The sequence below is a fragment of the Tribolium castaneum genome, unplaced genomic scaffold (assembly GCF_031307605.1).
Source record: "Tribolium castaneum strain GA2 unplaced genomic scaffold, icTriCast1.1 ptg000022l, whole genome shotgun sequence".
NCBI lineage: Eukaryota > Metazoa > Arthropoda > Insecta > Coleoptera > Tenebrionidae > Tribolium > Tribolium castaneum.
Genome location: NW_026986634.1, coordinates 647,358 through 661,624, shown reverse-complemented (window position 1 = coordinate 661,624; position 14,267 = coordinate 647,358). Strand labels below are relative to the sequence as shown.

At 28.5% G+C, this 14,267-nt stretch overlaps 1 protein-coding gene across 1 annotated transcript; it reads right to left on the bottom strand.

Moving 5' to 3' along the window:
• Positions 1-9,838: 9,838 nt before the first annotated feature.
• Positions 9,839-13,342, bottom strand: LOC135267417 (uncharacterized). Its single transcript, XM_064359635.1, has one exon. The coding sequence runs from the start codon at positions 12,384-12,386 to the stop codon at positions 9,933-9,935; it is 2,454 nt and encodes an 817-aa protein (XP_064215705.1). The 5' UTR covers positions 12,387-13,342; the 3' UTR covers positions 9,839-9,932.
• Positions 13,343-14,267: the final 925 nt, after the last annotated feature.

The window sequence follows — 14,267 nt, the reverse complement described above, 5'->3', positions numbered from 1 at the left end:
ATTTTATCAGCTTGAATTTTAGTAAAAAGATGAAAATTGATAGGAGTAACTGTTTTCGAGATATAAGCAAGAAACCAAAACACTGTTACCTTAATTAAGCGTTTGCATATAAGCAAATTTAGTACTATTGGTATTATTATTATTAATGTTATTGTTATTAATATGACGATTAAAGACGACTCTGAAATCTTTAGTGACTTTTATGTCTTCTTCTTTTTCCTCTACTAAAGTGTTAGACACAATTAATTTAGTTTAATTTCAGTATTTCAAACATTTTATTTTAAAGCAAATTTTTGTTAAATATTATTTAAATCCATCTCTATAACTCGCTTATGCTTGGTCCTACAAGAAAAATGCAAATAACTATTTTGTAGGAAATTTTATCAGCTTTAATTTTAGTAAAAAGATAAAAATTGATAGGAGTAACTGTTTTCGAGATATAAGCAAGAAAACAAAAAACTGTTAACTTAATTAAGCGTTTGCATATAAGCAAATTTAGTACTATTAGTATTATTATTATTAATGTTATTGTTATTAATATGACGATTAAAGACGACTCTGAAATCTTTAGTGACTTTTATGTCTTCTTCTTTTTCCTCTACTAAAGTGTTAGACACAATTAATTTAGTTTAATTTCAGTGTTTCAAACATTTTATTTTAAAGCAAATTTTTGTTAAATATTATTTAAATCCATCTCTATAACTCGCTTATGCTTGGTTCTACAAGAAAAATGCAAATAACTAGTTTGTAGGAAATTTTATCAGCTTTAATTTTAGTAAAAAGATAAAAATTGATAGGAGTAACTGTTTTCGAGATATAAGCAAGAAACCAAAAAACTGTTACCTTAATAAAGCGCTTGCATATAAACAGATTTAGTACTATTAGTATTATAATTATTAATGTTATTGTTATTAATATGACGACTAAAAACAATTCTGAAGACTTTGGTGACTTTTATGTCTTTTTCTTTTTTCTCTACTAAAGTGTTAGACACAATTAATTTAGTTTAATTTCAGTATTTCAAACATTTTATTTTTAAGCAAGTTTTTGTTAAATATTATTTATATTCAACTTTATAACTCGCTTATGGTTGGTCCTACAAGAGAAATGCAAATAACTATTTTGTAGGAAATGTTATCAGCTTTAATTTTGAAAGAAAGATAAAAATTGATAGGAGTAACTGTTTTCGAGATTTAAGCAAAAAACCAAAGTAAAAACTGTTACCGTTTCAGAATAAAAATGTAATTCAGTTTTCAATGTTTGATACGAAGACGAAAATGCAGCATTTAAAATCGACTCTGAAGACTTCGGTGACTTATATGTCACCCCCTTTTTTTTCTAATAAAGTATTGAACCTAATAAATTAAGTGTATTTTAAATCACAAGACATTTTCTGTTAAAGCACTTCTTTTTTAAATATTAATTATTTTCCATCTTATATCTCGCTTATGGTTAGTCCTACATAAAAAATGCAAATAACTATTTTGTAGGAAATTTTATCAGCTTGAATTTTAGTAAAAAGATAAAAATTGATAGGAGTAACTGTTTTCGAGATATAAGCAAGAAACCAAAACACTGTTACCTTAATTAAGCGTTTGCATATAAGCAAATTTAGTACTATTAGTATTATTATTATTAATGTTATTGTTATTAATATGACGACTAAAAACGACTCTCAAGATTTTGGTGACTTTTGTGTCTTCTCCTTTTTCCTCTACTAATGTGTTAGTCTTAATTAATTTAGTTTAATTTCGGATTATCAAACATTTTATTTTAAAGCAAATTTTTGTTAAAGATTATTTATATCCAACTCTATAACTCGCTTATGGTTGGTCTTACAAAAAAAATGCAATTAACTATTTTGTAGGAAATTTTATCAGCTTTAATTTTAAAAAAAAGGTAAAAATTGATAGGAGTAACTGGTTTCGAGATATAAGCAAAAAACCAATAAGAAAACTGTAACTGTTACTGAACAAAAATGTAATTCAGTTTTCAATATTTGAGACTAAGACGAAAATGCAGCATTTAAAAACGACTCTGAAAACTTCAGTGACTTTTATGTCACCTTTTTTTTCTTTAAATAAAGTATTGGACCCATTAAATTAAGTGTATTTTAAATCACAAGACATTTTCTGTTAAAGCAATTTTTTTTTAAATATTAATTATTTACAAACTTATATCTCGCTTATGGTTAGTCCTACATGAAAAATGCAAATAACTATTTTGTAGGAAATTTTATCAGCTTTAATTTTAGTAAAAAGATAAAAATTGATAGGAGTAACTGTTTTCGAGATATAAGCAAGAAACCAAAACACTGTTACCTTAATTAAGCATTTGCATATAAGCAAATTTAGTACTATTAGTATTATTATTATTAATGTTATTGTTATTAATATGACGACTAAAGACGACTCTGAAACCTTTAGTGACTTTTATGTCTTTTTCTTTTTCCTCTACTAAAGTGTTAGACACAATTAATTTAGTTTAATTTCAGTATTTCAAACATTTTATTTTAAAGCAAATTTTTGTTAAATATTATTTATATCCAACTCTATAACTCGCTTATGGTTGGTCCTACAAGAAAAATGCAAATAACGATTTTGTTGGAAATTTTATCAGCTTTAATTTTGAAAGAAAGATAAAAATTGATAGGAGTAACAGTTTTCGAGATATAAGCAAAAAACCAATAAGAAAACTGTAACTGTTACTGAACAAAAATGTAATTCAGTTTTCAATGTTTGAGACGAAGGCGAAAATGCAGCATTTAAAATCGACTCTGAAGACTTCAGTGACTTTTATGTCACCTCTTTTTTCTTCTAATAAAGTATTGGACCCAATAAATTAAGTGTATTTTAAATCCCAAGACATTTTCTGTTAAAACACTTTTTTTTCAAATATTAATTATTTTCAAACTTATATCTCGCTTATGGTTAGTCCTACATGAAAAATGCAAATTACTATTTTGTAGGAAATTTTATCAGCTTTTATTTTAGTAAAAAGATAAAAATTGATAGGAGTAACTGTTTTCGAGATATAAGCAAGAAACCAAAAAACTGTTACCTTAATTAAGCGCTTGCATATAAGCAAATTTAGTACTAAAAACAACTCTGAAGACTTTGGTGACTTTATGTCTTCTCCTTTTTCCTCTACTAAAGTGTTAGACCCAATTATTTAGTTTAATATCGGTTTTTCAAACATTTTATTTTAAAGCAAATTTTTGTTAAAGATTATTTATATCCAACTCTATAACTCGCTTATGGTTGGTCCTACATGAAAAATGCAAATAACGATTTTGTAGGAAATTTTATCAGCTTTAATTTTGAAATAAAGATAAAAATTGATAGGAGTAACAGTTTTCGAGATATAAGCAAAAAACCAATAAGAAAACTGTAACTGTTACTGAACAAAAATGTAATTCAGTTTTCAATGTTTGAGACGAAGACAAAAATGCAGCATTTAAAATCGACTCTGAAGACTTTAGTGACTTTTATGTCACCTCCTTTTTCTTCTAATAAACTATTGGACTCAATAAATTAAGTGTATTTTAAATCCCAAGACATTTTCTGTTAAAACACTTTTTTTTTAAATATTAATTATTTTCAAACTTATATCTCGCTTATGGTTATTTCTACATGAAAAATGCAAATTACTATTTTGTAGGAAATTTTATCAGCTTTAATTTTAGTAAAAAGATAAAAATTGATAGGGGTAACTGTTTTTGAGATATAAGCAAGAAACCAAAAAACTGTTAACTTAATTAAGCGCTTGCATATAAGCAAATTTAGTACTAAAATCAACTCTGAAGACTTTGGTGACTTTATGTCTTCTCCTTTTTCCTCTACTAAAGTGTTAGACCCAATTAATTTAGTTTAATATCGGTTTTTCAAACATTTTATTTTAAAGCAAATTTTTGTTAAAGATTATTTATATCCAACTCTATAACTCGCTTATGGTTGGTCCTACAAGAAAAATGCTAATAACGATTTTGTAGGAAATTTTATCAGCTTTAATTTTGAAAGAAAGATAAAAATTGATAGGAGTAACAGTTTTTAAGATATAAGCAAAAAACCAATAAGAAAACTGTAACTGTTACTGAACAAAAATGTAATTCAGTTTTCAATGTTTGAGACGAAGACGAAAATGCAGCATTTAAAATCGACTCTAAAGATTTCAGTGACTTTTATGTCACCTCCTTTTTCTTCTAATAAAGTATTGGACCCAATAAATTAAGTGTATTTTAAATCACAAGACATTTTCTGTTAAAGCACTTTTTTTTAAATATTAGTTAATTTCAAACTTATATCTCGCTTATGGTTAGTCCTACATGAAAAATGCAAATTACTATTATGTAGGAAATTTTATCAGCTTTAATTTTAGCAAAAAGATAAAAATTGATAGGAGTAACTGTTTTCGAGATATAAGCAAGAAACCAAAAAACTGTTAACTTAATTAAGCGTTTGCATATAAGCAAATTTAGTACTATTAGTATTATTAATATTAATGTTATTGTTATTAATATGACGATTAAAGACGACTCTGAAACCTTTAGTGACTTTTATGTCTTCTTCTTTTTTCTCTACTAAAGTGTTAGACACAATAAATTTAGTTTAATTTCAGTATTTCAAACATTTTATTTTAAAGCAAATTTTTGTTAAATATTATTTATATCCATCTCTATAACTCGCTTATGCTTGGTCCTACAAGAAAAATGCAAATAACTATTTTGTTGGAAATTTAATCAGCTTTAATTTTGGAAAAAAGCTAAAATTTGATAGGAGTAACTGTTTTCGAGATATAAGCAAAAAACCAATAAGAAAACTGTAACTGTTACTGAACAAAAATGTAATTCAGTTTTCAATGTTTGAGACGAAGACAAAAATGCAACATTTAAAAACGACTCTGAAGACTTCAGTAACTTTTATGTCACCTCCTTTTTCTTCTAATAAAGTATTGAACCCAATAAATTAAGTGTATTTTAAATCACAAGACATTTTCTGTTAAAACACTTTTTTTTAATTATTAATTATTTTCAAACTTATATCTCGCTTATGGTTAGTTCTACATGAAAAATTCAAATAACTATTTTGTAGGAAATTTTATCACCTTTAATTTTGGTGAAGAAGGAAAAATTGATAGGAGTAACTGTTTTCGAGATATAAGCAAAAAACAAAAAAACTGTTACCTTAATTAAGCGCTTGCATATAAGCAAATTTAGTACTACTAGTATTGTTATTATAAATGTTATTGTTATTAATATGACGACTAAAGACAACTCTAAGACCTTAGTGACTTTTATGTCTCTTCCTTTTTTTTCTACTAAAGTGTTAGACACACTTAATTTAGTTTAATTTCGGTTTTTCAAACATTTTATTTTAAAGCAAATTTTTGTTAAAGATTATTTATATCCAACTCTATAACTCGCTTATGGTTGGTCCTACAAAAAAATGCAAATAACTATTTTGTAGGAAATTTTATCAGCTTTAATTTTGAAAAAAAGATAAAAATTGATAGGAGTAACTGTTTTCGAGATATAAGCAAAAAACCAAAAAACTGTTACCTTAATTAAGCGTTTGCATATAAGCAAATTTAGTACTATTAGTATTATCATTATTAATGCTATTGTTATTAATATGACGACTAAAGACGACTCTGAAACATTTAGTGACTTTTATATCTTCTCCTTTTTCCTCTACTAAAGTGTTAGACACTATTAATTTAGTTTAATTCAAGATTTTCAAGCATTTTATTTTAAAGCAAATTTTTGTTAAATATTATTTATATCTAACTCTATAACTCGTTTATGCTTGGTCCTACAAGAAAAATGTAAATAACTATTTTGTTGGAAATTTTATCAGCTTTAATTTTGAAAGAAAGATAAAATTTGATAGGAGTAACTGTTTTCGAGATATAAGCAAAAAACCAATAAGAAAACTGTAACTGTTACTGAACAAAAATGTAATTCAGTTTTCAATGTTTGAGACGAAGACAAAAATGCAGCATTTAAAAACGACTCTGAAGACTTCAGTGACTTTTATGTCACCTCCTTTTTCTTCTAATACAGTATTGGACCCAATAAATTAAGTGTATTTTAAATCACAAGACATTTTCTGTTAAAGCACTTTTTTTTAAATATTAGTTAATTTCAAACTTATATCTCGCTTATGGTTAGTCCTACATGAAAAATGCAAATTACTATTATGTAGGAAATTTTATCAGCTTTAATTTTAGTAAAAAGATAAAAATTGATAGGAGTAACTGTTTTCGAGATATAAGCAAGAAACCAAAAAACTGTTAACTTAATTAAGCGTTTGCATATAAGCAAATTTAGTACTATTAGTATTATTATTATTAATGTTATTGTTATTAATATGACGATTAAAGACGACTCTGAAATCTTTAGTGACTTTTATGTCTTCTTCTTTTTCCTCTACTAAAGTGTTAGACACAATTAATTTAGTTTAATTTCAGTATTTCAAACATTTTATTTTAAAGCAAATTTTTGTTAAATATTATTTAATTCCATCTCTATAACTCGCTTATGCTTGGTCCTACAAGAAAAATGCAAATAACTATTTTGTAGGAAATTTTATCAGCTTTAATTTTAGTAAAAAGATAAAAATTGATAGGAGTAACTGTTTTCGAGATATTAGCAAGAAACCAAAAAACTGTTACCTTAATAAAGCGCTTGCATATAAGCAGATTTAGTACTATTAGTATTATTATTATAAATGTTATTGTTATTAATATGACGACTAAAGACAACTCTAAGACCTTAGTGACTTTTATGTCTCTTCCTTTTTTTTCTACTAAAGTGTTAGACACACTTAATTTAGTTTAATTTCGGTTTTTCAAACATTTTATTTTAAAGCAAATTTTTGTTAAAGATTATTTATATCCAACTCTATAACTCGCTTATGGTTGGTCCTACAAAAAAATGCAAATAACTATTTTGTAGGAAATTTTATCAGCTTTAATTTTGAAAAAAAGATAAAAATTGATAGGAGTAACTGTTTTCGAGATATAAGCAAAAAACAAAAAAACTGTCTCCTTAATTAAGCGCTTGCATATAAGCAAATTTAGTACTACTAGTATTGTTATTATAAATGTTATTGTTATTAATATGACGACTAAAGACAACTCTAAGACTTTAGTGACTTTTATGTCTCCTCCTTTTTTCTCTTCTAAAGTGTTAGACACACTTAATTTAGTTTAATTTCAGTTTTTCAAACATTTTATTTTAATGCAAATTTTTGTTAAATATTAAAAACTATTAAATGGCTTAGATTGCCTAAAAACACAGATCACACATGATCTTTTGCATAGAAATGAGAAAACGCTCATGTAACACACAAAATAAGCTCCATTTTTCCTTATTAAAAGTATTATTATTATTATTACTTTTGTTGCTATTACTATTATTATTATTATTATTATTATTATTATTGTTATTATTATTATTATTATTAGTATTATTATTATTATTATTATTATTATTATTATTATTATTATTATTATTATTATTATTATTATTATTATTAACTTTTGTATAGTAAATGTTTTTATACCAGTTTTAAAATGAGTTATTAATTTTAGCCAATTTCTTGCCTAAAAACACAGATCACACATGATCTTTTGCATAGAAATGAGAAAAGCTCATATAACACAAAATAAGCTTCATTTTTGCTTAGAAAACTAAGCTTACTTTTATTACTACTATTATTATTATTTATATTATTATTATTATTATTATTACTATTACTTTTATTATTATTATTACTATTATTATTATTATTATTATTATTATTATTATTATTACTTTTATCACTATTATTATTATTATTATTATTATTATTATTATTATTATTATTATTATTAAAAACCGATTATAACTTTTGTATAGTAAATGTTTTTATTGTATTTTAATTTACAAGGCATTTTCTGTTAAAGCACTTTCTTTTTAAATATTAATTATTATCAAACTTATATCTCGCTTATGGTTAGTCCTACATGAAAAATGCAAATAACTATTTTGTAGGAAATTTTATCAGCTTTAATTTTAGTAAAAAGATAAAAATTGATAGGAGTAACTGTTTTCGAGATATAAGCAAGAAACCAGAAAACTGTTACCTTAATTAAGGCCTTGCATATAAGCAAATTTAGTACTAAAAACAACTCTGAAGACTTTGGTAACTCTTGTGCCTTCTTCTTTTTCCTCTACTAAAGTGTTAGACACAATTAATTTAGTTTAATTTCGGTTTTTCAAACATTTTATTTTAAAGCAAGTTTTTGTTAAAGATTATTTATATCCAACTCTATAACTCGCTTATGGTTGGTCCTACAAAAAAAATGCGAATAACTATTTTGTAGAAAATTTTATCAGCTTTTATTTTGAAAGAAAGATAAAAATTGATAGGAGTAACTGTTCTCGAGATATAAGCAAAAAACCGATAAGAAAACTGTAACTGTTACTGAACAAAAATGTAATTCAGTTTTCAATGTTTGAGACAAAGACAAAAATGCATCATTTAAAATCGACTCTGAAGACTTCAGTGACCTTTCTGTCACCTCCTTTTTCTTCTAATAAAGTATTGGACCCAATAAATTAAGTGTATTTTAAATCACAAGACATTTTCTGTTAAAGTACATTTTTTTTTAAATATTAATTATTTTCAAACTTATATCTCGCTTATGGTTAGTCCTACATGAAAAATGCAAATAACTATTTTGTAGGAAATTTTATCAGCTTTAATTTTAGTGAAAAGATAAAAATTGATAGGAGTAACTGTTTTCGAGATATAAGCAAGAAACCAAAAAACAGTTACCTTAATTAAGGGCTTGCATATAAGCAAATTTAGTAATATTAGTATTATTATTATTATTAATGTTATTGTTATTAATATGACTACTAAAAACGACTCTCAAGACTTTGGTGACTTTTATGTCTTCTCCATTTTTCTCTACTAAAGTGTTAGTCTTAATTAATTTAGTTTAATTTCGGTTTTTCAAACATTTTATTTTAAAGCAAATTTTTGTTAAAGATTATTTATATCCAACTCTATAACTCGCTTATGGTTGGTCCTACAAAAAAAAATGCCAATAACTATTTTGTAGGAAATTTTATCAGCTTTAATTTTCGTAAAAAGATAAAAATTGATAAGAGTAACTGTTTTCGAGATATAAGCAAGAAACTGTTACCTTAATTAAGCGCTTGCATATAAGCAAATTTAGTAATATTAGTATTATTATTATTATTAATGTTATTGTTATTAATATGACTACTAAAAACGACTCTCAAGACTTTGGTGACTTTTATGTCTTCTCCATTTTCCTCTACTAAAGTGTTAGTCTTAATTAATTTAGTTTAATTTCGGTTTTTCAAACATTTTATTTTAAAGCAAATTTTTGTTAAAGATTATTTATATCCAACTCTATAACTCGCTTATGGTTGGTCCTACAAAAAAAAATGCCAATAACTATTTTGTAGAAAATTTTATCAGCTTTAATTTTGAAAGAAAGATAAAAAGTGATAGGAGTAACTGTTTTCGAGATATAAGCAAAAAACCAATAAGAAAACTGTAACTGTTACTGAACAAAAATGTAATTCAGTTTTCAATGTTTGAGACAAAGACGAAAATGCAGCATTTAAAATCGACTCTGAAGACTTCAGTGACTTTTATGTCTCCTCCTTTTTCTTCTAATAAAGTATTGGACCCATTAAATTAAGTGTATTTTAAATCACAAGACATTTTCTGTTAAAGCACTTTTTTTTTAATTATTAATTATTTTTAAACTTATATCTCGCTTATAATAATAATAATAATAATAATAATAATAATAATAATAATAATAATAGATTTATTGCCATCAATAAATAATACATGGCGCGTCATATAATTATGTACATGTAAGTGTATATGGGACAATACATACATTTATTTTAAATCTGGAGGGTTATCCAGGAACTCTTGGATAGAATAATAACTCATTTCTAATAGTGCGTCCTTTACCTTCTTCTCAAACAGAGCCGGAGCTAGTCTCTTCATCGGGTCCTGAAGCTTGTTATAAAGCTTCGGGCCCCAATGGTCAATGCTGTGCTGTGACACTTTAAGCCGATGGTACGGTGTTGAGAGCGCGTCAGCGTGTCTTGTGTTATGCTCGTGATATGAGCCATTCTTGATGAACTCGTGGAGGTGGTTGTGGACGTACCTCAGACAGCTCAATATGTACGCGGAAGGGATGGTAAGAATTTGTTGTTGTTTGAAGGCTGGGCGGCAGCTTTCCCGATAGTTCATTTGGCACAGGATTCTGATTGCTTTCTTTTGCAGGACGAAGATCTTGTCAGCATCTGATGAAGTACCCCATAGAAGTATACCATAGGTGGCTTTGCTGTGGAAGTTAGCAAAGTATGTCACCCTTGCAGCTTGGGGAGTTGAGATATTCTTGATTCTTCTGATACTGAATAAAGCTGATGCTAGGTTTTTGCAGGTTTCCTGAATGTGGTCCTTCCAAGATGCTTTGCTATTTAGGTAAAATCCCAAGAATTTTACCGATGTGACGTTGGTGGGTTTTGAAGATATAAATAGTTCCTGAGTCTTGTCTCCATTGAGTTTCAGTTTATTTGCTGTGAACCATTCATTGGCATCTTCAAGGATTTTTCTCATTTTTGGTTTTAGCGTATCCTCTGTTTCTTCTTTGATGCAGAAGGAAGTGTCGTCCGCATATAGACACTGTCCATCCACTCTCATATTGATAGGCAAGTCATTTACATAGATTATAAATAGCAGTGGACCGAGGATTGATCCCTGGGGCACTCCACACCTTGTTGGCAGAGGCTTTGACCATTTTTCATTCCATTTTACTATCTGGGTTCTATTTTCAAGGTAGGACTTAAAAATTTCTTGCGTGATCCCTCGTATCCCATAGTGTTGTAATTTTTGTAGAATCAACTTGTGTGGCAGGGTGTCAAACGCTTTGCTTAGATCGCACATCGCTACTTCTACCATTTCTCGGTTATCTAGGGCTCTTGTTATTTTCTTGTATAGATCCAATGCTGCAGTAATGGTTGATCTACCACTTCTATAGCCATGTTGTGACTCACTAAATAAGTCATTTTGCTCAAGATACTTCATTAAACGATTCTTCAGAGCAGCCTCGAAGACTTTTGAAATTGTAGGTAGAATAGAGATTGGTCTAAATTTGTTGATGTTTTCTACTTCGCCTTTTTCTTTTGGAACCGGAATAATTTTTGCCACCTTTAACTCGTCAGGAAAGTATCCTTCAATAAAACTTTTGTTTATGAGCATAGTAAGTGGATTTGTAATTTCTAGGAGTATTTCTTTCAAAAATGACGTAGACATATCGTACACATCTTTGGAGTTTTTGCATTTTAAGGATCTTATCAGTCTTGTGACCTCTTCTTCACTAACAGGCGCTAACCAAAACGATTTTGCATTGCTTTTACACGCCTTGAGGAAATCACAAGGATCTTTGTCGATTTTTTTTATACTGTCTGACGTTTTCTCTCCTATCGTGGCAAAGTAGAGATTGAGGTCGTCGGCATTCAATTTGCATTCTTTGGTATTGCTTGTCTTCGTTTTTGTATTGATGATTTTCCAAATGGCTTTTTGCTTATTATCAGCATTGTTTAGGATATAAGCGTTGTAGTTTCTGTGGTTTTCTTCAATTTCTTGGAAGTAGCTGCGTTTATATGACTTGAAGACCTCAGCTGATTGTTGGCTTTTCTCAACTCTTGCTATTGTTTGTAGAGCTTCTAGTGTATTTTTCATACTCATGATTTTTTTACTAATCCACGTAGGTCTCTTATTGAATTTTGGTTTATTAATTTTTTCTTTTCTAGGGAAGAATTTGTCAAAGGCAGCTGTCAGAGTTGTATGGAAGACAGTGTAGGCCTCTTTTGCATTACGGTGTTTGAAGACACGAGCCCACTCAATTCCGGTTAAGTACTCCTTAAAGTAGTAAGTATTCTGTTCATTTATTCTTCTGTATATATGTTTTTCTGGTTTTCTAGGTTCTTGCACTGGGTTCTTAATCTTCAGGACTTGACAGTAGTGATCAGACATGCACCAACTTTTTGTCTCTTTTGAGAAGATTTCTTCTATGTTAATATTTGAAAATATATTATCTATGCAGCTAGAAGAAGTTTCAGTTGTTCTAGATGCCTCTCTCATTAGTGGTTGCATACCATATGTTGTGAAAGTTTCGATTAATAAAGATTGTTCGACGCCATCCTTGAGAATATTGGTGTTAAAGTCCCCAGCGACAATGTATCGTCTAGAGTGGTTCCTTTGTGTCAGGTTTTCTAGTGCTTCATTAATTTTATCTATGAAGTGCTTGAAGTTCTGATTTGGAGATCGATATACCGCCATTATTATTAAGTTTTTTGAAGGAATCTCAGCAGCTGAGATTTCTGCAGTGAATTCTTCACATAAGGGTCTAATGCCTTCAATATTTTTTGCGGAAATACCCTCCCTTGTTGCGATTAAGGATCCGCCATGCTGGTTAAGTGATCTGCTAAAGTGGCTTATAATATTATATCCTGGGATGGTTAAGCTTTCCAGGGTGTTGTCCTTGCACCAGTGCTCAGTGATAATTACAATGTCTACTTCGTCTTCTGTTAACTGTATAGTCAGTGCGTCTATTTTTTTCGATAGTGATTGTATGTTATAGTTTATTATTGTGGTTAGGTTTTCAAAACCTACCGATTTGTTGGGGTCTTCGAAAAAACTTGAACCTCTGTATGGTTAGGTTTTCGGGCCACGACTCAGGTTTCATCATTTCTTCTACTAATTCAAATCGTAGTCCAACTTTAAAGGATTTATTTTGACTCTTATTGTTGATGTGCTTGGGTAGTTCTTCCACGGTGAAATGTTCATCAGGATGTAGTTGTTTGAGATAATTTGATACTTTATCTTCTGTCGTAGTACTTGTTGCACGGCCAACAAACAGCCATCCCATCTTACGGGCGCCTCTGAAGCCGTCAGCCTCATCTACTCTAGCTGTCCCTGTGATTACGTCCTGTTTCGATTTTTTTGCAACCTTTGTCCTGATGTCTTTTTCTTTTTCGTCGTTTCGTTGGTTTAATGATTGGCTTGTTTCGGGTTTTTTGTCCTGGACTGTGTTACCCTCCTTGTCAACTTGTTTTTTTTGCTTGTTGTTTTCTATCACCCTGTCAGATGGCTTGTTACTTTTTTTCTGAGCTTTTACGTTCGTCAGGTTTTCTCTTTCTTGGTTTGTGATGACATCTGTGTGTCCTTTGTTGGATCTTGTTATTGGTTTGGACGATTTGGTTTGTGACTCCGCTAACAGTTGATCTAACCTTTGTATTGTTCCGTTTTGATTTTGTATTTGTTTCAGACAGTCGTCAATTTTTCCCTTAAGGTTACTTACAATGTCTATAAGGTGTCTCATCGCTTCCTCTTGCGAGGGTCTGATTCTGCAGGAGTCGCACACCCATTTGATATTTTCCTTGTAGTTATCTAGTACCTTGATTTCTCCAGGTTTGTATGGGCTGCATGCATAGTGAATGCATGTGTTGCACTTTCCATAACAAAGGATCACTTTGTCGATGTTTATATTTACTGTTTCACGGCACTGTTTACAGACGTGTGTCGTGGTCGCCATTTTTTATAATATAATGGTTAGTCCTACATGAAAAAAGGCAAATTACTATTTTGTAGGAAATTTTATCAGCTTTAATTTTAGTAAAAAGATAAAAATTGATAGGAGTAACTGTTTTCGAGATATAAGCAAGAAACCAAAAAACTGTTACCTTAATTAAGCGTTTGCATATAAGCAAATTTAGTACTATTAGTATTATTATTATTAATGTTATTGTTATTAATATGACGACTAAAGACGGCTCTGAAACATTTAGTGACTTTTATGTCTTCTCCTTTTTCCTCTACTAAAGTGTTAGACACAATTAATTTAGTTTAATTCAAGTTTTTCAAGCATTTTATTTTAAAGGAAATTTTTGTTAAATATTATTTATATCCAACTCTATAACTCGTTTATGCTTGGTCCTACAAGAAAAATGTAAATAACTATTTTGTTGGAAATTTTATCAGCTTTAATTTTGAAAGAAAAATAAAATTTGATAGGAGTAACTGTTTTCGAGATATAAGCAAAAAACCAATAAGAAAACTGTAACTGTTACTGAACAAAAATGTAATTCAGTTTTCAATGTTTGAGACGAAGACAAAAATGCAGCATTTAAAAACGACTCTAAAGACTTCAGTGACTTTTAT